This window comes from Galeopterus variegatus, unplaced genomic scaffold (genome assembly GCF_000696425.1).
Source record: "Galeopterus variegatus unplaced genomic scaffold, G_variegatus-3.0.2 Scaffold937, whole genome shotgun sequence".
Taxonomy (NCBI): Eukaryota; Metazoa; Chordata; class Mammalia; order Dermoptera; family Cynocephalidae; genus Galeopterus; species Galeopterus variegatus.
Genome location: NW_007727048.1, coordinates 304,318 through 331,959, shown reverse-complemented (window position 1 = coordinate 331,959; position 27,642 = coordinate 304,318). Strand labels below are relative to the sequence as shown.

The following is a 27,642-nucleotide window of genomic DNA, read 5'->3' as shown; positions in this document are numbered from 1 at the left end:
GTAATTCTGACTAACACTGAGTTAAGCTTTTCCTAAGAGGTAGTCTGAAGTGTATAAATACTGCTCCAGTGAATTATTCACCTAAATAGTTTTCTTTATAGAGCAATGTATGCAAACATAGTTTTAAAAAAATCTATTTCATATAATTTGAATTCACAGACTTTTAAAATATGTAGGCTGGAATATATACATATAGATGTTATGAATACCCTAATAAAATGAAAAGGAGGATTGGATTGTCATAAAGTTGGGGATCCTGGCTGGAGGGAGCACCAGGCATAGGGAAAGTTGCATAATAGATAGGTCAATAAGGTCCTTTCTGCAATAGACAGAAACACTTGATGAGCAAAAACTAACAAATCCTAATGTGGAGGTAAACTTCATCATCAAAAGGTCTGGTCAGAATCTTAATACTTTCACTGCCAAAAATCTGACCCTATTTGAGGAATTTCAGGTGCAAGCCCTTCTTAGTTTTTAAAATGGAAATCAGTGGCAAAGCAGGATTTTGCTTTAAAGAAATTCCTTTTATAGTCAGTTTTATTGGGACATATAAATTTCATTAAAATTTTAATACGGTATTTGGAAAACAGGAAACAATTAAAAATCATATATAAGTACCAAAATAATTTTTAAAATCCTTTTTAAAGATACTTAACTGTTATAATTCTAAATAAAAGAACATAATCCTAAATCAGTATTTTTTCCTCCCATTAAAAAAAAAAAAAACCTGAAACTTGAATTTTCTTATAAGCAGATTCAGAGTACCAAAATTCAGTCTAAAATACCTAAAGTTCTAATTTTCTCCACTTAAGACTTCTTTTCAGAGATGTTCTTTTAGTTCCTAGCCCAATTTTGTTTAAAATATCTGAAGAAAAGCAATAAAAAACCTAAAGAAGGCTCATTCATTATTTGAAAACTTCTGGATTTAAAAATCCTTCAAAGCATGTTCACCTATATTAATAGGTTAACTTCATTGCTCCTAATGATACTGTATATTTTAAACAATGATGATTCTCTTATTTTCTGCAAAATACCATTCTATATAAACTTTACTATAAAGTACTTTTTCACTAGTTCTCCCTCTCTCCATTATATTTCCTATCCTGTTTTCAACAAAGCATTTTTTAATCTTTAAAAAAAACCCATTTGAAAACTATAACTTATGACATCCCATTCTCTAAAACCACAATTTTAAATCTAGTCTTTTTGTTACTTGTTAAAAACTAAAATCTAGTCTTTTATTCTTGTTACTTACCTGGAATTTTGTTTCCCCATTTCCCTAAATGATTTAAACTTTGGGGATTGGCTCATGATTCTTCTACTAAGTACTACAAAGGGAAAATTGATGTTGGCATACATAGTCCAAATATAGTTTTTAATGGCACCTGAGTGACAGCTCCCTCTCATTATTTTTAATCTTCTATATTCTAGAAATTTAAAACCATCCCTTAAATAGTCAAAAAGTTAGAACAACTAAATCTAATTACAAAATCAATCATATTCAGGACATCCTGAATGCAAATACTTCTTTCATAATCCAGGTGTACAGTTTAACGGACACTGTTTAATACAGCACCTCTCAGATCTGACATTATCTATTGTACGTAAAATTTGCCTCACACTGTTATTGTATTTAAATTTACCCTGTTCCCCACTCACCACATGTATAAAATATTCTACTTTTCCTCTCACTATTTTACAAACTGATCATTTTCATCATGAGTAATGGATCTTCCTATTACTCACCCTGTGCCCCACCAAATATACCAATAACATAATGATCAGATTATGAAATTTAACATCTTTTTTAAAAATGTGCTTTCTTTTCCCTGTATAAGTTTTAAGTCTCCACTATACAATTTGTGATTGATACCTCAGTTACAAATCACAGCACCTATGTATCTGCCCCTGTGAGAATTCACCTGTCATCTAAGACTCTATCTTGAACAGTTAGAGAAATCAATAACCAGAGTTCAAAGGAAAGCAGTTACCTTCATAAGACCAAATTACTAGAATAAGTGGTCTTGTAATATGGCTTAACATTAATATGGCTATAACATAGAGATTAGTCCCTGTTTTTCTTTATTAACAATATAACCTGATCACAATTTTTTAAAGTCTAGACTAGTTTTCCATATGTTTTATGTATTTTATTCTGACATCATCTTTTAAAAACAAAAGGACGCAAACATTTGCACTTATCAATGCCTTTTTCTTTAGATGAAGTTTCACTTCTTTTCTTCAGGCTTTTTGTCACCAAGAAGCAAGGTCTGATTTCAATACTGCCCATTTGCTGTGAAAGTATCAGAAGGAGTTGTCTTCAAAGCAATACTCCCGTTGGGCTTATTCACTGATTAGCTGCATAATTTCTTCTACAACATTTGTAACAGACACAACATATATAGAATTGCAGTTTGGGGTTTTTTTTCCTCCTTTTTCCTCTTTTTTTAAATAAGTGTGTTTCCTGCTTCTCATTCATATTTTCTTTTCTTTGAATATATTGCACAATATTTTATTATTAAAAAAGGTTTTATGTCTCAGGCAAAAAGTTTTTCTCCTTCACTCAGAAGGTGCTAATGTGTATTATTTTCTAAAAGAGGTAAGTGGTTGTCTGTGTGGCCATCCTCAAATGGGACCTAGGGGTAAAAAAGGGGGAAAAAAAAAGACCAAGGCATCAGTTTTATTCCTTATACTATTTCCTCTATACACAAAGCTTTATTTGGGGCAATTCTTTCTGGGCACCAAAAGCTACTATTTAGACTTAACAATAATCTTAAACATGATTTAGAGATCAGCACCATGTATACTATACCACTTACAGAATTGACGGGTTTATAGGATCCAAGTCTGAAACGACAGCAAATTATTTCGACTATAAATTTTCCAATTCCATGTAACATGCCTGTAATAAACAATAAGTTTATGCTTTCAGTTAAATTATTTCCTAAATTGCTACATAAGAATAAAACACTCAACTGAGTATAATTAAGAAAGGAAACAAAGCAGTATGCATTACTCACTTCCATGGTTAAAATAATCAAGATAGTTATATTTTAAAACAAATTCTTCTCAAAATCACAAGGCCACATAATTCATAACCTTTACACAATCAATCTTTTCAAAGTTTTCATACACCCACACAATTTTGAAAAAATTAATATCAACAACACAGATTTAAATGAACTTAAATGAGGTAGTAACAAGGAATTTTACAAGAAAAGCTATTCACTTGTTTAAAAAATATGATTCCAAGTATGTAAACTACACAGCTCCATGTAATACTGAATACAGATTGGACATGTATAAGGAACTGTTTCCTTTCTTTATCTATCATACTTAACTCTCAAATTTTCATGATTACAGCTGGCTGGTTAGCTCAGTCAGTAAGAGCATGGTGCTGATAACACTAAGGTCCAGGATTCGATCCCTGTACCCGTCAGCCACCAAATATTTTTTTCATGGTTACAATTCTACAAACAAATGGTCTTTGAAAAAAGTCCAGAATCTCAGGCCAAAAATCACGAAAATATTATAAACTGAAAGTCTGGATTCACTTATTACATAGTTCGAAGTACCATAAAATATGATTTGACATACTGTAATAAAAATACCTTAAATGAAAAGAAAAATCTGCATTCATGTCTATTATTTCTAGGCATTTTCTCATTTAATTCTATAACACATTTCCAAGTTAGATATTACTATTCCCATTTTTACAGATGAGAAAATTTCAGAAAAGGCAGGTGACCTATCCAAGGCTACCAGCAAATAAACAGCAGAACTTGGATTCAATTCTAGTTACGTCTGATGTTAACAGCCAGGATCTTTGTAGCTTACCATATAATCTCCCTTAAATTACTGAATACAGTGAAATTGGTTATGTGTACTGGTTATTCTATACAATTTTGGATCTTTGGACTTAAATATTAAAGAAAAAGTTCTTTAAATATCAAAACATGAGAATGTATAATTCTTGCCCCTTTTAAGTAGAAGCATCTTAAACATAAGCAACACTTTTAGAAATTCGACAAAAAAGAAATGAATGTTAACCTGTTGTTGAAAAGATTCCTCCAACAATACCACAGAGTCTTACAAAAAACTGCCAGAATGGCATATGCTCCTCAGTAACTGTCACCATAAGAGAACTGAGATCATATTTCATAAATATCCCAGAGACTCCATGGCTGCCTGCAGCATGGTTAATGATACGTTCCTAAAAGAAAGGTAAAAAGAAGGGTAGAGATAGGAGGAAGGGAGAAACAGAATTCATATCATCTGGTTATTTGCACACACTCAATATTAAGCCCTTACAGCCCTACTGTAAAAGAGGGACATCCAAATTTCTTTTTTTTTTTTCCAATTTTCTATATAAATTGTTTTTTCCTTCCTACTTTCTCAAAAGGTCACTTTATATATAAGTTTTCTACTGAGCTTAAGAGCTTACAACTGTATGGCATCTTCCTTATTGACCAAATCAATAAAAACTAAGTTTATGTTTTGACATACTTTTTAAAATTTTTTGTTTGCTAGGAATTGATTAAATAACTGTATTTACTTCCTGTCATTTAAATGATCAGATTTAAAAACAAGTAATTTATTTGCTGTTGCTTATTTTAAACTATATGATACAATATAGGAAGAAAACATAATGCATCTATTTGGAAAATACCAATATTTGAGCTACTGGTTCAGTTTTAAAAGGATTTACTTAAAAGGAATGTAACTAAAATTATAAATCTACCAAAGTGTGCAGGCTGAGTAAAAGAAATTCTATTTCATTTCATGCTGTTTACACTTCCAAAATCAAGTTTGCAAACTTTCTCATAAATTTCTATTATAGCTCCAACAACTATGTTGCCACAGTGCTTTAGCTAGTTTTATTGGTAAAATAAAATTTTTTGTGCCAGGCGTTACCCATTTAATTATGCTATTCCTTAAAGCTTTAGGAATACAAATAATGAGGTTGACTACTACAAAGAGAAATTAAAACTTTCATGTGGGGCAGGCATTACAAAACCGTTTCACCTATTATTAGCACAATAGAGCCTTATAAGCCATTGATCAAGTTCCCAATAAAATGATTCATCTTAAAGCTGTGAATGCTCAATATAATGGTGAAGTTATAAATATACTGCTACTACCTATAAGGTAGAAGCTGTTTTAGGGATCAAGGCATCTATGAAGCAAGAGGCCAATAATGATTAAATTGGGTTCCAGGACCAATGAAGGTCAGCTTTCCCCCTCCTTGCCCCCTATTCTACACTTTACCAATTCCAGCTTCTCCATTTCTTTTTTTTAAGTCAAACACCTTATCAGCACAACAAACACATTCTTCAAAAGTCAAATGCTCTGGGATTCTACTATATTTTTTTCTTTTTGATTTAATTTTGCTATTTTTATATATCTCCTGTAGATAATTTTATATCGGCATATAAAGATCTTCCTTATTTTTTTTCCCACAGTTGCATGTTCCTCTGTTATGTATATGCACCACTTCAGTTGTTTTCAGTCTTCTATTACAGCAGATAACAATGCAATCAATAACCTAATACACATCATTTTTGTATTTTTCCCACTGTACCTTTGGAACAGATTTCTAAAAGTGGGAATGCTGAGTCAAAGGTCAAATGCATATGTCATACTGCCAGACTCCCTTCCACACAGAGACTATGCCATTTTGCATTCCCACAGCGATGCATATGTGCCTGTTTTCCCCAAACAGGGGAAGGCTTTCCCCAAAGCCTTGCCAACTGTGTATACTGTCTTTCAGGTGTTTATCAGTCTTACAGGTGAGAAATGGTATCTCCCCACACCTACAGAAATATTGAAAAGCACAATACATACTTGTGTACACTTTACCTAGTTTCTGCGTGTGTGTGTGTGTGTGTACAAACACATACATATATATACAATTTGGTGTTTCTCCCTAAACCAACTGAAAAGTTACAGACAAGACACATGACACTTCATCCCTATAAACATCAACACCTAGTCTCATAAGAATAAGGAAAATTCTACAATTGTTGAGGACATGGTCATCATTAATTATAAGACTATTTAAGTGCTTTATAATAAGCACTTAAACTCTGCCTTGGGATTTTTCTGGATATAAGTGTTTGAATAGTCATCATTCTTAAACACAAAAAATAAGAAAATATGACTCCAGAGTAGATAAGAAATCTATTAAACAGTCCTGTTCCAAAACTCTGCTCCTCACTGTCAGTATTTATTTATAAGGCCACACCATCCTAAGGTTGCAGAACATTCTTCCTCTCAATCAGTTGAAAGTAAAGCATTAACTTAAGAAGGCAAACCCTCTAAATTCGCCATTTGATCTACAATAACCATGCATGCCTCAGGATAGAAACATTTATTAAAAAATAAATAACACAGAAATCAGAGAATCTGCTTCTGGATTAAGAATTACTTACATGAGGAAGCATATTACAAAATTAAGACATTAAGAATAAAGGGCCGGCCCGGTGGCGCACTGGGTGGTGCGCCGCTTGGGAAGCGCGGCGGCGCTCCCGCCCGAGGGTTCGGATCCCACATACAGACCAGTTCCCGCTCACTGGCTGAGCGAGGCGCGGGAGCAGCACCGAGGGTTGCAATCCCGTTGCCGGTCCCCGGTCCGGTACGGGGGCGACACTGAGGGTTGCGATCCGTTGCTGGACACGGAAAAAGACAAAAGACAAAAAAAAAAAAAAGAATAAAATAAAAGGGCCGGCCCGGTGGCACACTCGCTGTGCTCCCGCCGAGGGCTGGGATCCCATATAGAGACCGGTCCGCTCACTGGTTGAGCACGGTGCAGGCACGACACCGAGGGTTGCGATCCCGTTACCGGTCATGAAAAAAGACAAAAAGGAAAAAAAAAAAAAAAAGAATAAAATAATAGCAACACAGTTTAACAATTTAAAATCCTAATGAATTAGAAAACATCTCAGTTTTTAAAAAAAAAATCTACTTTTTTGTTTTAGAATATACTAATACCCATTTCTTCTATATTATTGGCTTAAAATAAAATTCATTTCAAAAGTTCCACAAATTTTAAATTTGGGGAGAGTGCCAGCTAAAACTCCCACCTTATTTTATAGCCAAAGGACTTTAAAACACTAAAAAAGATGAATAAATAAATAAACTAATCATTTTACCAGTTGAATTTAACTTACCCTTTCTGTTACAGAAAATTGATGGGTGTCTGCTGAAATCTTATATGTATGTAGTTTAGTTGGCACAACTGTAATAAAGTATTGGAACATCTGGTTATCTAGAATAAAAATAAAACATGTTTCTTCATCAATGCTGTAGCAACAAAACCACTACCAAATATATTTTTCTTCTATTGAACATATTTAACCTGTTATATATTATATTATTGTTATCTATTATTTAATGTCTAACAAACAATTTTAAAAGAAAGATACTAATACTTGGTAAAACAAGTTCTCAGTAAACATAAAATAGGCACACACACAGATGTTAAAAAAGATTTAACTAGTGACTTAGAAATCCATTATAATCATCATCATCCTTTTATAAAACATGGAAAAATAAAAGCAGCCTTCCTGTATAGTACAGAAACTAATAAGAGTAAAATAAATTTACAATAGAATAACCATCACAAAACACATTTTCAGCTTCTACTAATACCTTAAGATATACTAATATAAAAATTGAATTAGCCAGCCTTTGAATAAATACTAGGAACTGATACTACAGCAAGAAGATAACCAAAGAAACTACTCAGTGATGATCTGGGGTTACTGTGTAATCAAAACGATCATTTTTATATAGTCATGAGGCATCTCTAGCTTTGATATAAGTTATAAATGCCAGTATTTTACCAATTAGTAATTAATTATAAACAACAGTTCACATAATACAAATCATGCTAATTGTCTAGGTATATTTTTTTAATAATTAGAATTAGATACTTCTATCTATAGTTACAGGTAGATAAGTATGTTGATCTTTTCATTATCTGTTTCTTAGAGATAAAGAAATTGAGGTACAGGGATGTTAAGAAACACGCCCAAAGTCACTGAGTTACTAAGTTGCAGAGCCAGGACTTGCACCCTGGCAGTTTCATTAAAGGGGATCAAGGTCTTAAACTTAAAAGGGGATAAATCCTCCCAGATTCTCTACCTTGTGTAATGAAGTAGGGACTTGCACCCCTTTGGACAAACAGGAATGAAAACTTTGGCCTTCCTCTCCACTTCTCTTCCACTCATGGAAGGAGTAATTCAATTGGCAAGCTGAGAAAAAGCAATCAGCACTCAGCTTGACAGTCTGGGTATTCTCTCTTTCAAACAGGCCTGTCTTCAAGACATACATATCTACCTGCCTACCATTAGGAAATTGACCTGTCCCTGCTATTTGACCAGCTGGGAGAGTAGGAGGATGTAATATAAGATTAGGTTATCCAACTGTGGCAGCGCACGCATGTTGTTTTTTTCAGTCAGCTTCATTAATAATAAAGCAGCCTTATTCACTTCATCCAAGTTTTGTTTTGTTATGTTTTGTTTTTCAAATACCATAGCCTCTTCCACTTCCTTTCTTCTCTCACAGGCAATCTCCTTTATTTTCTTCACAGTCACTTATCCTAACACTTACTATCTCCAAACATTAAAGATTACCTGGTTCCCTACAGAAATATGTGCTCTAGGAGGGGCAGGGACTACGTCTATCTTGCTTATCATTGGGCTCCTGATGCCTCAAATAGTACAAATATAAAGTATTCAATAAATATTTGTTGGGTGAATAAACAACCTTTTTAAAAATCAACTTTGAGGTATAATGCATATACAATAAAATGCACCAATTTTAAATGTATGGTTCAATACATTTTGAGAAATATATCCACCCATACAGTCACCACCACAATCAAAATATACAATACTCTCAAAACCTCAAAAAAGTTCCTTCAGATACCCCCTTCAGAGTCAATCCCCTGTCTTTGACCCTGGGCCAACCACTAACCTGCCTGTTTTAGAATTTCATATAAATGTACCCATACGGTATGTACTACTTTGTGTGTCTAGCCTCTTTTGCTCAGCATAAAAGAATTTCTATTTCCACCAATCCGATATCTGTTTCTAATCTCAAGCTAACTCAGAATAGGGGAGGAAAGAGTAAAACTGTGAATAGGTAGGAGAGAGGTAAGACTAATGATCTCTTCTAACACTAACATTAAATAATCCTCTAACAAAATAAAGAAAAGCCTGTTTCAACTTCACCACTTCTTATTTTGCCTATCACATGTACCACTATAACTTTCAAAAGCAAAGTTTTTGACTACTATTAATGTCAACTTAATATCCTAAATATTCTCACAGATAATAGGGATAAAAGGTTGTCAACTTTGTCTACCACTAATATATGGCTTATCAATTGATAAGGGTCTTCAGTTTCATACTTTGAGTTACACCTGTGATGTAAGGTGATCTGCTCAATCTGTGCTTGGTTTTGAGGTGTTTTACAAATAAACTCTGTCATGTAATAAACAGAGAGAGAGCTGTAAGTGCTAAGAGAAAAAGGTGTCCAAGTATTAAGTATTTATGAAAAAAAGATAAAATTGAGAATGGTGAGGTAATAATCACTGCTGTAAATATGGGTGGAATAATTAGACTTGAAGGAAAAAATGAAGTACAAAAGGAATCACACCACATGTGAAGAGAAAAGTGCCGATGCAATAAATAATAATTAAGAAGAGCCAAAGAAATGTGATGGGAAAAATTTTAAATCTTTAAGCTGTGGTCAGAGGACTATTGAAGATCTATTTATCTAATGTTAATTCAGGAAAAGGCTATAAGTTTGCTAGAGAACTTAATGGCCAGGCAAGGTAAAAATGCTGTTGTATGAAATTTTTGTTGCAAGGCACAGGTTGTTCCAAAGGTAATGCCAAATCTGCACAGCATTAAAGATGTTGTAACTGCTAAGTAACCCCTGCAATACTTCTGGAGAACAACAGAATTGTAACACTGATTTTTTTTTTTCTTTTTGGAAAAAGAGGCCAGATAGGATACACATTCCACCTCCATATCTGCAGATGCAGAACCCAAGGATTTGGAGGGCCAACTAAGGGAAATGAGCATGCATGGATTTTGTTGTCTGCGGGGCTTCTGGAACCAGTCCCCTGTTGATATGGAGGGGTGATTATATGTTAGGAAGGAGAAGAGTACACCCGCTTTAAAGCTTTATATAACCTAGTGACACTCATCAAATGGCATTTCATAACATAACTCTAAATATCTTTCAGTTTCTCTGAATTTAAGAACAAGTGTACTTAAAAATAGCTTTTTGAAAATTAACCTGTTTAAACTTAGTAAAGCTCTGTACAAAAATCTGTAGTTCATTTTAGCATCTTGAAACAAAGTATTAACCAACACGTTTTCAAATGAGCATCTCTTAGGTAGCATGTAATGCATTTAAATACAGAAAGAACATATACTTAGATTAGTGATGAGATTACACTGAATGAAGTCTATAATCCTCAGAATGTTTCCATTCACACATTTCCAAATTTATTACACTTAAGTTTCCTTAAGTGGAATATTCCCACGCAAACATAAAATACTCATGAATGTAAACCAATATCCTAAGTCAAACATCTTTAATGTATCTCATTACAATACTATGCTAAGAGTAAAGAATATTAATAAATCTGAAAATATTAACAAATCTACTTAAATTAATGAAAAATTAAATACTTGATTACAATTTTACAATGGCTAGAATTCCTAGTAGCTGAAAAAGCTTTAAGTCCTTAAAAGATGCAATATATGGACCATGTCATACAATATGACTAAGAAGAAAGGCGAACAAAAACCTTCAGAAAACATGAAAATAGACTACTTGCTACAAAACTAAGAAAATAATCCTTCTTGTTTGCATAAACTGATACTTTAAATGAAGTAGAAGTTTTAAAAGAACATTAAAAAAAGGTTATCTGCACTATAATGTACTATTTTTTGACTGTTTTAATAACCCAACCATTCTAGAATAACTCTAAGTTTCTGATGTTTGTAAAATTCTCCATAGAGGTTTCTAAAATGGTAAATACACATTTTAGAACTTTCAGAAAGTTGAACCTATACAGAGAAGAAAATTCTTCTTATAATGTCGAAACTTTCTTTTATTCTTATTCTTTCTTTGCTGAATAAGGAAAAGTACAGTTATGCCCTATTAACATATTAACCTTTTTTGATATACTTAGAGTGTTTATATTCTTCTCCTTCTCCTGCCTACTTTTTATTTCTTTATTCTGTTCTATAGCTCATTTTTTAACATTCAAATTTCATGTACCACTGGTACAAATTCTCTCCACACACCTCATTCATCAACCACTTAACAATTATCTTTACAAGAGGGTTAAGAAGAGGATTATTAAAAATGTATTAATATTAAAGGTATAAAAACAATTTTCTACTTGTAAATTCCAACAGTAAATATTAATTACTTACGATCTACAGCAATTTTTTCAGTTCCATCTAAAGGATTAATGATTGCTGGAACAAGCTCTCCAAAAGACAAATGATCTATTCTGTGAGAAAAGTTGTAAGCTAAAAGGTAAAAAATAAATAAAACTAATTAAGCAGAGAAATTACATTACTCAAAACTACGTGTTACAGCTTGGTTTACATTCTTAACTGTTCTCAAAAAATATCCAAAATCTGCAAGTATGATACTATAGTATTTAAAACCATATTGTTTTGAGAAAAATGCATATGAATATATGGGAATTAAATGCATAAGAGTAAGTAATTTCTGATAAAATACTATATCTCAAATTTTATAATTCCATACAAATTAACTTCTAAGAAATAATATTACATCCTGATAGCCAAAAACTACATCCTTCCTAGTCCAAATCACCTTATAGTAATAGGACTATGTGGTTACAACTAGAGTGATGCCCATGTAGCCAAATAGTGAAACTTTGATAAGATATATTTTTAATATATATTTTTGCTTAATGTGACAAAATTGATTTTTTAATGGGATCTATTATTTGTTTTGTTCTCTAAAGCAGACATTAAAAACTTAAGTCTTGTGATAATCATTATAATAAACTAACTTGAATACTTTATGTGTGTATATGTCCATATGTAAATTTATAAATTGAAATAAATTTCAAATACATTCTCTTCATCACCCACAAAAATTAGCAAAAATGTACACAAAGTTATATAAAGTACATCTAGGCTTTCCTCCCTAACCTCAGCAACTTCTGAGCTATGACCAAACAGAAATATAGGTAGCTTAAAGATAAGAGAAAATGGATTAGAGTCAATAAATGTAATAATTTATTTTATTATTTGGATAGATAGCTGTTTTTAAAACAGCTCACTTTCAAAACCCTATCTTGTACCTGCACTTTTAAAAAAATCACTTTTTTTTCAAGGACATCTTAACTGGAAAAAATTTTAGAAACTACTTACAGTCATGATTAACAAGTGCTGCCAAATGTGCATGACCTCGAGGATGTGGAATTGCCCTGAAAAGAGGAAAAAAAATTAAAGTAATAATATTTAAATATATAAGTAATTAAAAACAGAAAGTGGATCTTCCCTAAATTATATAATTTTTCTTAGCACAAAAAATATAAAACGTAGTTAGCCTATTATTAAGCAGAAAAGTCTACTCATCTCAGCAATGCAATAAACTGGGGGTTGGCAAACACTTTCTGTATAGAACCAGACAGTAAATATTTTGGGCTTTGTGGGCCAAGATGCAAAATCAGGGATATTATGTACTTAGTTATGTAATGAGAGAAAACAAATTTTCACAAATTTCTATTGACGAAATTCAAAATATAATAGTAATAATTGAGTACATTTTTTCTGTCACATAAGTGTTTTGCAGAAAGATTACATTCTGCTTAACTGGGATATAGAATTAGTGTTCCCTATTTTCAAAACTGATCACAAATGTTTATCTGTTAATGAGGATCTATAATAAAATTTTACATATTTTATCTTTTAAAATATTAATCCATGAGCATATGTTTGAGTGGAGCACATTCATTGCTTGGAAGGCAGTTATAAAACTCTGCTAGATTCTTCTCTTTGTATTTGCTATTAAGCATGTCACTACATTGCAGATCAGTAACTTCCAATTTAAGTTAAAGCAGAATTTCCTCAATTGCACAGTTAAATGGATTTTGAAACATGGAAATTTCCTTTGCACTTGCATCAACGTCTAAAAACACTTCTGGAACTACAGTTTGAGGTAGAAAAATATATCCAAGTATGAGAATGGAGATCTTGATTCTTGTTTTAACTTTTGACAACCTGTGTTGAAAAGCAAAGGAAACTACTCAAAATCACTTAACATTACTTGACAATGAAATAATTTTTCCACAATATAAATTCCATACATAAGCATTGCTATTGGCTTATAATTTTAGGTTAAATTTATTAGTTAACATTATTGAGTCTGCATAAAACTTAATTTTCAAAGCTATTCAGTGTTCAATAATAGTAGTGATGGTGATTTTCTCATTCAGGAAAAGTTTAATCTTGCCTCTGAGCTCAAAACAATTGCAATAAAACTTTCCCACTGCTAAGCCATCAAACTGCTGTGTAGTAGAGCAAGTGGGAATATTCAGCTTTTATTTCTGACAAAAATTCATGGAAATGACAATATAAGAGGAAATAAAGTTCATCACTGACACTGCTAGTTCTCAATACATGACAAATTCAAATATTTTCTGCAAAGTACTGCTGATGATACAAAGGATAACTATAGGCTTTAAATACCTTATATTTTCACAAGGTTTGAAAATACATCCAAGTAAGCCTTTTTCTGTTCCACACATATTTTTAACATCATCACACAGCTGTAACACATCTTAACAGATTCCACTTTAGGTTGTACTGAATTTGTGTTCTCAAATTCTTTAAAAATATTCTTGCCTACAGTTGTTCCATGTAAGCCATTCATAGACAATAATTCTTCCGTCACATCAAACTCAGCACTGATTCCTCAAACAAACACAATCCACTCAGGAAGAGCTTAAGAAAACCACTCAAAATCACCTGCCTTGCTTTTTATTGAGTGACTCTTGGATATAGCTCTCAATGTCCTTAGATGTTGGAGAACTTTTCCTGCTGAAGGCTAATTGTCTAAAGCAAATTTATTTTTCTGGATACATTTCTTTAGCTGTTGCCATAAAACAATTTCATCAAGTTATCAATACATGGCTTTCCTTATATGGCTAACCAATGAGGCACTTAGAAACTTGCTTTGCAGCCTCATTTTCACTTTTTATTTTTATTAAGAAATTCTACTGTGTTTATACATTCCATTTTAAATTTTCTAATTTTTTCCTGACCACTGCTTTTCTATGAGTAGGGAATATTGTGATGAGTGCTTAATATGGTAACATAAACACATATTGTAATTTTTTAGCACAATTATAGTGTCATTGCATAATAAGCACAATGTTTTGTGGCCAAATTTAATCAAATAATCCCCACTCCATGATGCTTTAAAAATACAATATTTGAAGTCCGCGTTTCTTTTTTTTTTTTGACAGAACAATAAATAAAATGTTGCACTACAGCAATATACATGGCACTTGTAATGCTGTCAAGTTATAACTGCATCACTGCAATTTGTAGTGCACCAAGCACCAGCACAAAGTGATGAGAGTCACATACAATTGCTGCCGAACTTACTCAACTCTGGTACTGTAGTGAGAAAGCAGCCATATGTCAACAAATGAGCATGGCTATGTTCTCATAAAACTTTAGTTTTGGTCACTATAATTTGAATTTCATATATTTTTTATGTGTTTTATTATTCCCCTTCTGATTTCTTTCCAAACAATTAAAAATATAAAAACCATTCCTAACTCATGGGCCATACAAAAATGAGTTGTGGGCTGGATTTGGTACATAGGCTGTAGTTTGCCAACCCCTGCAATAAACCTTTGTTCAGCTATATACTGCTATCTCTCAAATTTAACCTGTTCTTTTAATTCCCTTATAGTTTTCAGAATAAATACTATCCCACCCTGTTCTTCATTTAAAGAAAACAAAAACTGAAAATATGATCTTAAAGATTTCCTTAAATTATCCCTCATTCCTACTTACCCAGCTGACAATTTTAATAATTAACTAAAAAAAATTGAAAACAAAAACTCAATAAAACTTTATTTTATTTGTAACCAATTAAATGTCATTGTTGTTTTACAATATACCCTAGTAGGTCTAAACAACATTTGTTGTTCTGTATGGTACCTACCAGAACACACCCTGGCAATTAAGATAAAAGGCAATATAATGGTTAGGGAAATGTGTTAATATCCAACATAAAGTATACTAAAATCTTGTGCAATAAGGCATCTTCCTAGGCACTGGAATGATTGGTAGTTGGGTCTGATAAAGTCTCGTATGTTCACAGCAAAATATATTACTTCAAACACACTACTAAAAAGAAAATCTACACTCATAGGTTATTTCTATCCCAAGTTATACCATCACCTCAACAGTATTCCTACTACGGTTTTCGAACAAATTCAGGGAGAGGAATTTTCCTGAATAATCAAATGACTGTACTATATCTTACTTCAATGGTCTCTCTCACCACCCAGGATTTTATTCTGAGAGAAACAGGAAACTGTTTTAAATTATATTTCCTTCTTTCTCGTTTTTTTGTTAGAAGACATAACTTAAAACATTTATGGGCCGGCCCGGTGGCGCACTGGATAGTGCGCCGCTTGGGAAGTGCGGCGGCGCTCCCGCTGAGGGTTCGGATCCCACATACAGACCGGTTCCCGCTCACTGGCTGAGCGAGGCGCGGGGGCAACACCGAGGGTTGCGATCCCGTTGCCGGTCCCGGTCCGGTACGGGGGCGACACTGAGGGTTGCGATCAGTTGCCGGACACGGGAAAAAAAAAAAAAAAAAAAAAAAAAAAAAAATTATGAAATAACAACATAAGCAAGCATCTTCCTTCAAAAAATTAAGTTAAAAATGAAATAAAATCACCCTAGTCAAGATGACTGCAGTTCTCTGACACTTGTTAAAACTCTTGTAGGGAGGCCAGATATTCAGAATTTACCTATTTCTTTTCTGGCACGTTGTATGTTCCACCCCATAGACAGGAAACTAGCTTGACTAACTTTCAATGGAGGAAAAGCTGTTCCAAAAATTGGGGAAGGGTGGGAGAGGCATTTTGGTTTGTCACAATTATTGGGGAGGGGTTGCAATTGGCATTTAGTGAACAACAACCAGGGAAACAAGATCTCCTGCAATGAAACTGACAGTCTCACACACACAGAATTGTCCCACATCTTGCGTAGCATTCAAATGCTCTAAGAGATAGTCATGTACATGAAAAACCTATTCAGAGTCTAGAACTTAACTCCATTTAGCTATACAAAGTTCCTACTAATGTTTCAATATACACTAATTTTTTTTTAATATACACTAAATTTCCCAAGAAACTGAGGGAAGATTATTCTCTGTTTTGTTCACAGTATTACAATTCACTATTTCAGAGTATCGCCTCATCAACAGAAATCTTCTCATTGTATTTGAGTAGTCAAAACATCTGTTTCAGGGGCTGGCCCGGTGGCGCACTGCTACAGTGCACCGCTTGGGAGCGTGGTGGCGCTCCCGCCGAGGGTTCGGATCCCACATACAGACCGGTTCCCGCTCACTGGCTGAGCGAGGTGTGGGAGCAACACCGAGGGCTGCGATCCCGTTGCCGGTCCCGGTCCGGTACGGGTGCGACACTGAGGGTTGCGATCCGTTGCCGGACACGAAAAAAGACAAAAAGGAAAAAACAAAACAAAACAAAACAAAAAACATCTGTTTCAGTCTATATGTGCAGCTGTTATATAATGATTCTTCATATAAGTGATAAGCATCTGCCTCCATTATCACATTTTCTAGTGTATTCATGCTCAAGTATTTTGAAATATAAATAATGTTATAAATCATGTTCTTTTTATTACTCTTTTAGACTACAGTTGAGAATAGTGACATTGTGTTTGAGAGACAATATGAAATCTTCAAAAAAGATCAATATAGAGGATATACTTGAGATGATAACATACATTTCAAATGCTTTTCCATTTGGCCTCTCTTATTTATAGTATGAGTTACCACCTGGGGAGAGAAGTGAAATTGGAAAAATAAAAAAAAAAAAAAAAAAAAAAAAAAAGCCATAATACAGAGGCTCATACAACATGAGAATTTGTCAGTTTCCCTCTTTGAGTAAGGCTTGAACTAGGATATTGTTTGTATCCAAAGGTCCAATAAACACTTGTAATTTCTTTGAGCCAACTATTATTTGTTGCCTCCCTGATACCAAGAAATTCCAAGGATTCCAGCAATATGTTGGTGATGGGACAAATGGGTCCTGAGTAACAGTGGAAAAACAACAAAACATGAATTTTAAGGAGGGACAACAATGAAAAAAAAATATGTTTGGTCTGATCATTGCAAACACTGAAATATTTTTTCATAAAACTCTAATACTATTCCCTGTAGATAGGAAAAAAACCTCTAGCCATGCTGTTTCCTGCTATATGTCTTTCACTTCTTTTATACATTAAATCCCAATAGTGTTCAGAGATTTTCCTCAGTAAAGCCTCTGCTGACTTGCAGAGCAGGTCAAGTACTTTGTTATATAGTCTCATAACTTATATTTCTACTTTACAGCCTCAATAGAACTATAATTTAAAAATTATTAGTGTATTCCCTGTTTAAATTTGGGATTCTCTTCTAGAATGTCAGCACCATAAGAGCAAATGGCCTTTTTGTTTTTTTTTTCACTGTTTCATCCTTAGTAAAAAGCATAGTACTTTGGACATGGCAAGTACTCAAAAATATCTTGTACAGTGAAGAACTGTTCAGCCTAATGACTCTATAGAAAGGAGGGAAGGATCTACTTACTCATTCAGAAATTTACTAAGTGTTTCTTACACAACAATTTTTGTGCTAGGTGCTGCTCATGAAGGTAAGTGGTCTGATATTTTTCCCTAAATTTCACCTAATTTAACTTTACTCCAGATACTACTAATTTCTAACTATATCAAAATACTTGAGAATTAGGGGGCCGGCCCGGTGGCGCACTGCTACAGTGCGCCGCTTGGGAGTGCGGCAGCGCTCCCGCCGAGGGTTCGGATCCCACATACAGACTGGTTCCCGCTCACTGGCTGAGCGAGGTGCGGGTGCAGCACTGAGGGTTGCGATCCTGTTGCCGGTCCCGGTCCGGTACGGGCGCGACACTGAGGGTTGCGATCCATTGCCGGACACGAAAAAAGACAAAAAGGAAAAAAAAAAAAATACTTGAGAATTAGGAATTACATTTTGATGAGGACCACCAAAAGGTTATACAAAACAAAATCCTAATACCATACCAACGAAATGAACATATTAATGAAATGTCTAGATAAGAGCTCTCTGGCTGCTAAAACTCGGCAAGCACAAGTTTTCATTCATATTTACCTATAGTTTATTTACTTTAACACATAAAATATGAGATGACTACTTTACTTTTGAAGTAGTTTTTAAAGTTAGTAGTCTTCTTTATATTGAGATAAAAGGCTTGAGTATCAATCTCAAGACATTAAAAAAGATACACATTTTAAGCAGTTCTTTAGTAGTTAGGTATATATTACTTGATTAGCAAATAATTTACTTTTAACCAAGCTCTAAACCTGTCTAAAGTATTTTCAGTAAGTAAAAAGAACATACTTGCCCACAGTTATGTGAAAATTCCCTGCAACTTTATTGACATACAGATGACCATGAATTCGGCAAGCATCTGGAGACCGTGATACATCATCTTCCCTGTTAACACAAGATATGTTAAGATTACTTAAAGTACATTCAATATAGTTACCATTTTGTGGTGAGAACGCTATGTACAAGGGGAAAAAAAATCCCTAAAGATCAATTTTTAGGTAATGTTCTAAATGTTGAAAATTGAATAGCAGTTTTCTGAGGTCTATAAATTTATAAAAATCATATATCTACAAAATGGAAAAAAATTACATAATTATTACATATCTATAATATTTACATAAATCTAAAATTCCGTTGTTCTTCAAATCTAACCAGAGGACTACATCCAATGACAGAAGAAAGATTAAAACAAAAGAATTAGTCCAACAAGACATACTTTCTTCACCTATTTCTGGCATTGTAGGAGGGAGGGCAAGATAGGATAAGACTCAAGTATGGGAAATACATGACACCTAAGTTCAAATAGACAATGACATTTTATTCCTAAGCAAATATAAAATGTCTGTGTATTTTTAAATTTAAATTATCATTTTCATGACTGTAGCATTTCTAAATATCAGCTTTTCTAATCTATAAAAGAGAAAAAAGTGAAACAAAGAAACAAAATTCTAGCCAAAATTTACATATCCTCATAACAATAAATGCAACTAATTTGTCCTTAAAACCTAAAACTTTATATGGAGGTAAAACAAATAAAAGAGAAATTAATTAAATAAAAATAAAATAACATATTTGTGATAATCTTGATCAAATGATAGGCAATATGTCTAAGGGTAAAAGACATCTCCATAGTACAGAATGATTCCATTTTCTCTTTCTAAGAAAAAATAGATTCAGAAAACTAAATCAATATTAAAATTATTTCAAAGTTAATTCATTAATAAGTAGTTGCACATTTAAAAAATACATCTCACCTTGGTGGAAGTGCTGTTGACACACTTTTAAAAGCACTTTTAAATATAACATCTTGAAGTGAATGCTCTTCTTGCAACCTACTCTGAATTAGCTGCAGCATCCTAAATGCAACATAAACAAACAACAGTTTAAAAATACAGTAAGGTATACAAAGAAATCCACAATTATTAAAAAATAACAATGGGGGCCAGCCCCGTGGCGCACTCGGGAGAGTGTGACACTGGGAGTGCAGCGATGCTCCCGTCGCGGGTTCGGATCCTATATAGAACTGGCCAGTGCGCTCACTGGCTGAGCGCAGTGCGGACGACACCAAGCCAAGGGTTGCAATCCCCTTACCGGTCACGAAAAAGACAAAAAAAAAAAAATAACAATGATTAACTAACTTAACAAAGCCATACATTTATTATTATAAGATTTTATACTAAAAAAAAAAAAGTTTTCCTTGGTTATTTCATTGAAAGCAGGAAGAGTGAGGTAGGGTGACTGGAGTAGACCTGGGTTCCATAAACCTGATTCCAATAATGGACATGCAGTCAGAGTCACCAAGAAGGAGCTTCTGCTCACCTAAGTAAATGCATGCACAATTACAAAATTCTTACTTTTTGCCAGGCATTGATTTAAGCATTGTAGATACAAAGAATAAGACAAATAAGGGACCACTCAATAGACTTGATGGACTTGTAGTGGTAATTACTGAGGTATAAACATGTACCACAAACATATAATTCGCATTACAAACCAGGCCACAGTGCCATTTTAATATCACCTGGTCTCCCCGTTCCCAAAGAAAGCTAAACTTTATTCTATAACTAGACAATCTAAACAAAATGTTAGAATCTTCACATAATTTTTTAAAACAATATCAAGATATAAAGCAGATAGAGCAAAGTATACATTTGAAAAATAATGCTTCAGTTTTCTTTTTAAATATTCCTAGCACACAAAGAACAAATTAGTTGCATGAAGATTATTTTACAAAACTCTTATATTCACAATAACTTATAGAATTATTTATTCCAACAACAAAACTAAGAATAAAACTTTTCCTCTCTCCAACACTTCTACCACTGGCCCATGTTACCTCCTACTATTTTCAGCCACAACTTCGTATCATTAAATGTAGTCCTATTTTACCTCCTTTAATTCTATATCTTTAAATAACTAATATCCCAAGCCATCTGTAATAAACTTCAAACTCAGCAAGTATAAAAATTACACACAATGGGGAGGGAGGGACGCATAGGTAGAACACAGAGGATATTTAGGGCAGTGAAAGTATTCTATACGGTAGATACTTATAATGGTGGATACTTATCATTATACAATTGTCAAAACTCACAGAATATACACCACCAAGAGTGAACTGTAAACTTTGGACTTTAGGAGATGATGATGTGTCAGTGTAGGCTCACTGATTATAATAAGTGTTCCACTCTGGTTTGGGATGTTGACAATGAGGGAATCTGTGCATTTGTGGGGGATGGGTATATGAGAACTCTGTACTTTCTGCTCAGTTTTGGTGTAAACCTAAAACTGCTCTAAAAAAATTAAGTCTATTAAAAATATACATGCACACAAACATGCATAAAGCCTGGAAAAAATTATACATAAACATAGGTACTTGAAGCAAGAAAACAAATACAAATCTGATAATATTTCACATCCCACCATAATGATAAAATAAGTGTTTTCCAGAATCGCAAGTGGAGACAAAATATTTATGCACTGTCCATTTAGAACACTGGTAAAACAGGCCTATTTAAGATAATAAGTCATATTAAGACTATAAATTCAGTTTGGAATAAATCTTAAATATAGACATAAAAAGCAGAAACTAGAAAGGGTACATCCAGGGTTTGAATTTTACTACTAAAGAAAATTGGGATCCTAAATATTTTTAAAAAGTAGAACACCAACTGAGAGAAAATTTAAATCTCTTTAAATTCTAAAGGTAAAGAACATTTTGGTATGCACATTCAGGGAGATGTAAGAACTTTGGTATCTCTAGACTATTCAAAGATATTCAAGACCATTTGTTTAGAAAGAGAACATGATAATGTAGGAAGCTTCAAGAAGCCAGAACCCATTTTCAGATTTTTACATTTCAAGACTTAAAAGTTTCTTGGGATCCAATGTCAGCAGAAATCGAAAGCTTCACATTTTTTCCTGTCTTGTATTTCCATAGTTCAACTTTTGATGCTGGGCAGTAGTTAAAGAGTTTGATGGTACCAAACTGATTGTGTGTGTGTGTGTGTATGCGTGTGTGTGTGTACACGTATGTGTGAAAGAAACTTCTGCCTTGACTATACCAATAAATACCCAAGCCCATCCTCCATATATAAAGGTAGGTTTAAAAAAAAACTCTACTGTAATGGAAAAACCTCTGTCATTTTAAAAGTGAAAAGACAATCTCAGCTCCCACATATTATTAGTCTTTAACACTGAATAAAATACCAGATGAAAGAAAACATCTCACTTTGATATTTCTGGATCAAAGTAAAGTATTTCATCTCTGGATAGCTTTCTACTAAAAGTGCTAGAAACCCAGAGGTACCTAACATTCAGTGCATTTGTTTAACCATATCCAATTTCAACTTTCATATTAAAATTCCCCCACATGGTGAAAATGGAAATTAAAAAAGAAAGACTGTTGAAATGTATGTAGAAACTAGAAAAAAAGTGGGTAAAAAATTTTTTTCCTAATAATAATCTTAAATTAGGTAAAGCCTTTCTAAGTACAAGACAATGCCTGGAAACCGAAAAGAACAGAAAAAAATATCAATATATGAGGGTGGGGAAGTACTTTTAACAAAAGATTAATTTCTTTAATATACAAAATATTCTTAAAAGTTAAGGAAAAAAATAAAACAAGCAAGCAAAATGGGCATACAGCAAGACCAAGCAGTTTCACACATAAAAATACAAGGGAGGCCCCGCCCCCGTTCCCTGAACCAGCATCGCTCGGGTGGGCACGCCAATGCCAGCCAGCGGAACTGCGGCTCCACACGGCTCCCTCACCCGTCCGCCTTGGACTCAGGCAGGTGGGGAGTTCCAGGCCCCGCACCCTGAACCGGCACCGCACAGGTAAGCCCTCCAGTGCCAGCCAGCAGAACCGCGACTTCACGTGGCTCCCTCACCCAGCGGCCTTGGACCTGGGTGAGAGGGGGGGTAGGAGGGGGAGGTCTAGGCCCTGCCCACCGCGCCCTGAATGGCACCACGCCGGGAAGCCAACAGGAAGCAGCCAGCAGCAGCACCAGACAGCAGAACCGGGCAGCTACACATGGCCCCTGACCCTACTTCAGACCCCGGGGGGAGCACCAGCCTATGGTTCTGACTCACTGAGTTTGGCCCAGCAAAACTACACGCACTAGGGTCTCATTCTATGACTGAAGAATCTCAAACAGGAACCAAGGTGGTTTAACATAACCACCACCACACCTACTATCAAGCAAAAACAATTCACCCCCCACAGTAACCTCCACAGCCAACCTCAGTGTAACAGAAGAAGCAAACCCCCTACCAAATGACATGCATCAGTGAAAAAACACTAGAAGCACAAACAATCAAGAAGAATGACACCACCAAAAGGAGACAGTAATGCCCCAAAGTCAGTCTCCATGGAACAGAGAATCCTTGAAATGTCTGAAAAAGAATTTCGAGCAATGATCTTAAAAAAACTTGAAGAAATAAAGGAAGACTCAATTAGAGAACACAATGAAACAAGAAAAAGCGTCCAGAATATGAAGGAGGAAATCTACAAAGAGATTAATACCATAAAAAAGAGTGTAGCAGAACTTCTAGAAATGAAAAACTCAATGAAATAGAAAACACAACTGAGAGCTTGAGCAGCAGAAGAAAGAATTCCAGAGCTTGAAGATGGTCTTTTTGAAATAAGTCAGGCAGACAAAAAAGGGAAAAAAGAATTAAAAATAATGAGGAAAACCTACAAGAGCCAGCAGACAACCTCAAGCACTCTAACATCTGAACTGTGGGTATAAGGGCAGGAGAAAGGAAAAGGTATCAAAAACCTACTCAAGGAAATAGTACCAGGAAACATCCCAGGTGTAGGGCGAGATACAGACCTTCAGATCCAGGAAGCTCAAAGGTCCCCAAACAGATTCAACCCAAAAAGATCCTTGACAAGACATATTCTAGTTAAATTCGTAAAGCTCAAAGACAAAGAGAGAATTCTACAAGCAGCAAGAGAAAAGCATCAGGTCACTTATAGGGTAACCCCATCAAACTAACAGCAGACTTCTCAACCGAAACCCTACAGGCCAGAAGAAAGTGGAACGATATATTCAAAACACTAAAAGAAAAAAACTGCCAGCCAAGAATTCTTTACCCAGGAAAGTTCTCCTTCAGAAACAAGGGAGAAATAGTATATTTCCCAGATAAACAAAAGTTGTGGGAGTTCACCACCACACGACCAGCCCTGCAAGAAATTCTCAAGGGAGTCATTCATCTGGAATCTGAATAATGGTGACCATCATCATGAATACACAAGAAAGAGTAAAACCCACAGTTAAAACAAAAATGCCAGCAAGAAAGAGAAATAAGCTAAATCACTCCATCTTAATTTCCTAACTGACACTGAAGAAGAGAAATAAAAGGGGAAATAATGATCGACAGATATTTAAACCACCTAAACAAGTAGCAATTAAATGACAGGAATTAAACAACACTACTCAATAACTACTCAATGTGAATGGACTAAACTCCCCATTCAAAAGACACAGACTAACTAACTGGATTAAAAAGCTAGACCCAAGTATATGCTGTCTTCAAGAGATGCACCTCACCTGTAAAAACACTCACAGACCAAAAGTGAAGGGATGCAAAAAGATATACCATGTAAATAGAAACCCAAAACAAGCAGGAATAGCTACTCCCATATTGGACAAAATAGACATTAAACCAAAAAACATTTAAAGAGACAAAGAAGGCCATTATATAATTATAAAGGGAACTATCCAGCTAGAAGACATAACAATCATAAACATGTACGCACCCAATACCAGAGCACCCAGATATATTAAGCAAACACTCTTAGACCTAAAGAAGGAGATAGGACCTAATACGTTATTAGTGGGTGATCTGAACACCCCTCTCTCAGGACGGGACAGGACTTCCAGGCAACAAGTCAACAAAGAGACACAGGATTTAATATACACCCTAGACCAACAGGACTTGGCAGATATATACAGAACATTTCACCCAACAGCTAAACTTTTCTTCTCATCAGCTCATGGTACATTCTCCAGGATAGACCACATATTAGGTCACAAACCTACTTTCAGCACATTTTAAAAAACTGAAATAATTCCAACAATCTTTTCAGACTACAATGGCTAAACCTGGAGATAAACAATAAGCAAATCGCTGGAAGCTATACAAATACACGGAAAATAAATAATAGGCTCCTGAATGAACTATGGGTCAAAGAAGAAATTGAACAGGAAATCAAAAAATTTCTAGAAACTAACGAAGATAAAGATACATCATACCAAAACTTGTGGGATACTGTAAAAGCAGTACTAAGAGGCAAATTTATTGAAGTAAATGCTTATATCAAAAAAATGGAAGGACTCCAAATAAACAACCTAATGCTACACCTCAAAGAACTTGAAAAACAACAACAATCCAAACCTAAAGGCAGTAGACAGAAAGAAATAATTAAGATCAGAGCAGAACTAAATGAAATAAAGACCCAAAAAACCATAGAAAAGATCAACAAAACTAAAAGTTGGTTTTTCAAGATAAACAAAATAGACACACCATTAGCTAGATTAACAAAAAAAAAGGAGAGAGGACTCAAATAACAAAAATCAAAAATGAAAGGGGAACATTACAACTGACACCACAGAAATACAAAGAATCATTAGAGACGATTATGAACAACTGTATGACAACAAATTTGAAAATCTGGAAGATATGGATACATTTTTAGATACATATAAATTACCAAGACTGAACCAAGAAGACATAGAAAACCTGAACAGATCAATAACAAGCAAGGAGATTGAAGCGGTAATTAGCAATCTTCCAACAAAAAAAAAGTCCAGATGGCTTTACAGCTGAATTCTATCAAACTTTTAAGAGGAGTTAATACCAATTCCCATGAAACTGTTCCAAACAATTGAAACAGATGCTACTATCCCAAACTCATTCTGTGAGGCTAACATAACTCTGATACCAAAACCAGATAATGACACAACAATAAAGAAAATTACAGGCCAATATCCTTGATGAACCTAGATGCTAAAATCCTCAACAAAATATTAGCAATTAGAATACAGAAACATATTAAGAAAATTATACACTATGATCAAGTGGGATTCATCCCAGGTATGCAAGGATGGTTCAACATATGAAAGTCAATAAATGTGATACATCACATCAACAAGCTCAAGGACAAAGACCTTATGATAATCTCAATAGATGCTGAAAAATCATTTGACAAAATTCAACATTACTTCATGATAAAGACTCTCAACAAATTAGGTATAGAAGGAAAATACCTTAACACAATAAAAGCCATTTATGACAAGCCCACCACCAGTATTATTCTGAATGGGGAAAAATTGAAGGCCTTCCCCTTAAGGACAGGAACAAGACAAGGATGTCTACTCTCACAACTTTTATTCAACATAGTACTAGCTAGAGCAATAAGGCAAGAGAAAGAAATAAAGGTAATCCAGATTGGAAAAGATGAAGTCAAACTTCCCCTGTTTGCAGATGACATGATACTATATATAGAAAAACCTAAAGACTCTATCAAAAAACTCCTACAGCTGGTTAATAACTTCAGTAACATTGCAGGATACAAAATAAATGCCCCCAAATTAGTAGCATTTATATACTCAAATAATGAATTAACAAAGAGAAATAAAGAAAGTAAGCCCATTTACAATTGTCACCAAAAAAATACAAATACCTAGGGATCAATTTAACCAAAGAGGTGAAAGACCTCTACGATGAGAATTACAAACCACTTCTGGAAGAAATTAAAGAAGACACAAAAAGATGGAAAGATATTCCATGCTCTTGGATTGGAAGAATTAACATTGTGAAAATGTCTATCCTACCCAAAGCGATAAACAGATTCAATGCAATCCCCATCAAAATACCAATGACATGCTTCACAGAAATGGAAAAAACAATCTTACCTTTCATAGGGAAAAACAAAAGACCCAAAATAGCCAAAGCAATCCTGAGAAAACAAAAAGCCAGAGGCATAACTCTCCCTGACTTCAAATTATACCACAAAGCTGTTGTAACCAAAACAGCATGGTACTGGTATAAAAACAGACATTCAGACCAGTGGAGTAGAATTGATAATCCAGAAATCACTTCTCAGGCTTATAGCCATCTGATATTAGACAAAGGCAACAGAAATCTACATTGTCGAAAAGATTGCCTCTTCAACAAGTGGTGCTGGGAAAACTGGATATCCATATGCAGAAGAATGAAACTAGATATGTACCTCTCACCATACACTAAAATCAACTCAAAACAGATTAAAGACATAGGTATAAGACCTGACACTGTAAAATTACTAAGGGAAAATATAGGTGAAGCACTTCAGCAGTTAGGTCTGGGCATAGGCTTTCTGAACATGAGCCCGAAAGCATAAGCAGCAAAAGAAAAAATAAACAAATGGGACTATAACAAACTAAAAAGTTTCTGCACAGCAAAAGAAACAATCAACAGAGTGAAAAGACAACCTACAGAGTGGGAGAAAACTTTTGCCAACTATGCATCTGACAAGGGACTAATATCCAGAATATACATAGAATTCAAGCAATTATACAGTAAAAAAAAAAAAAAAATGGCCCAATTAAAAAATGGGCAAAGGAGATGAATAGACATTTTTAAAGGGAAGACATACAAATGGCCAACAGATACATGAAAAAATGCTCAACATCACTAGTCATCAGGGAAATGCAAATTAAATCCACACTG

At 34.2% G+C, this 27,642-nt stretch overlaps 1 protein-coding gene across 1 annotated transcript in view; it reads right to left on the bottom strand.

The window, feature by feature from the left end:
• Window positions 1-1,348: 1,348 nt before the first annotated feature.
• Window positions 1,349-27,642, bottom strand: part of ERGIC2 (ERGIC and golgi 2) — a 46,348-nt gene continuing 20,054 nt past the window's right edge. Inside the window, exons 7-14 of the mRNA XM_008573587.1 lie at window positions 19,677-19,778; window positions 18,712-18,807; window positions 12,441-12,496; window positions 11,463-11,561; window positions 7,170-7,267; window positions 4,051-4,213; window positions 2,820-2,902; window positions 1,349-2,636 (exon numbers count right to left, since the gene is read on the bottom strand). Of these exons, the coding sequence (XP_008571809.1) occupies window positions 2,574-2,636; window positions 2,820-2,902; window positions 4,051-4,213; window positions 7,170-7,267; window positions 11,463-11,561; window positions 12,441-12,496; window positions 18,712-18,807; window positions 19,677-19,778 (760 nt within the window). The 3' untranslated portion in view covers window positions 1,349-2,573. The remainder of the gene's footprint in view (window positions 2,637-2,819; window positions 2,903-4,050; window positions 4,214-7,169; window positions 7,268-11,462; window positions 11,562-12,440; window positions 12,497-18,711; window positions 18,808-19,676; window positions 19,779-27,642) is intronic.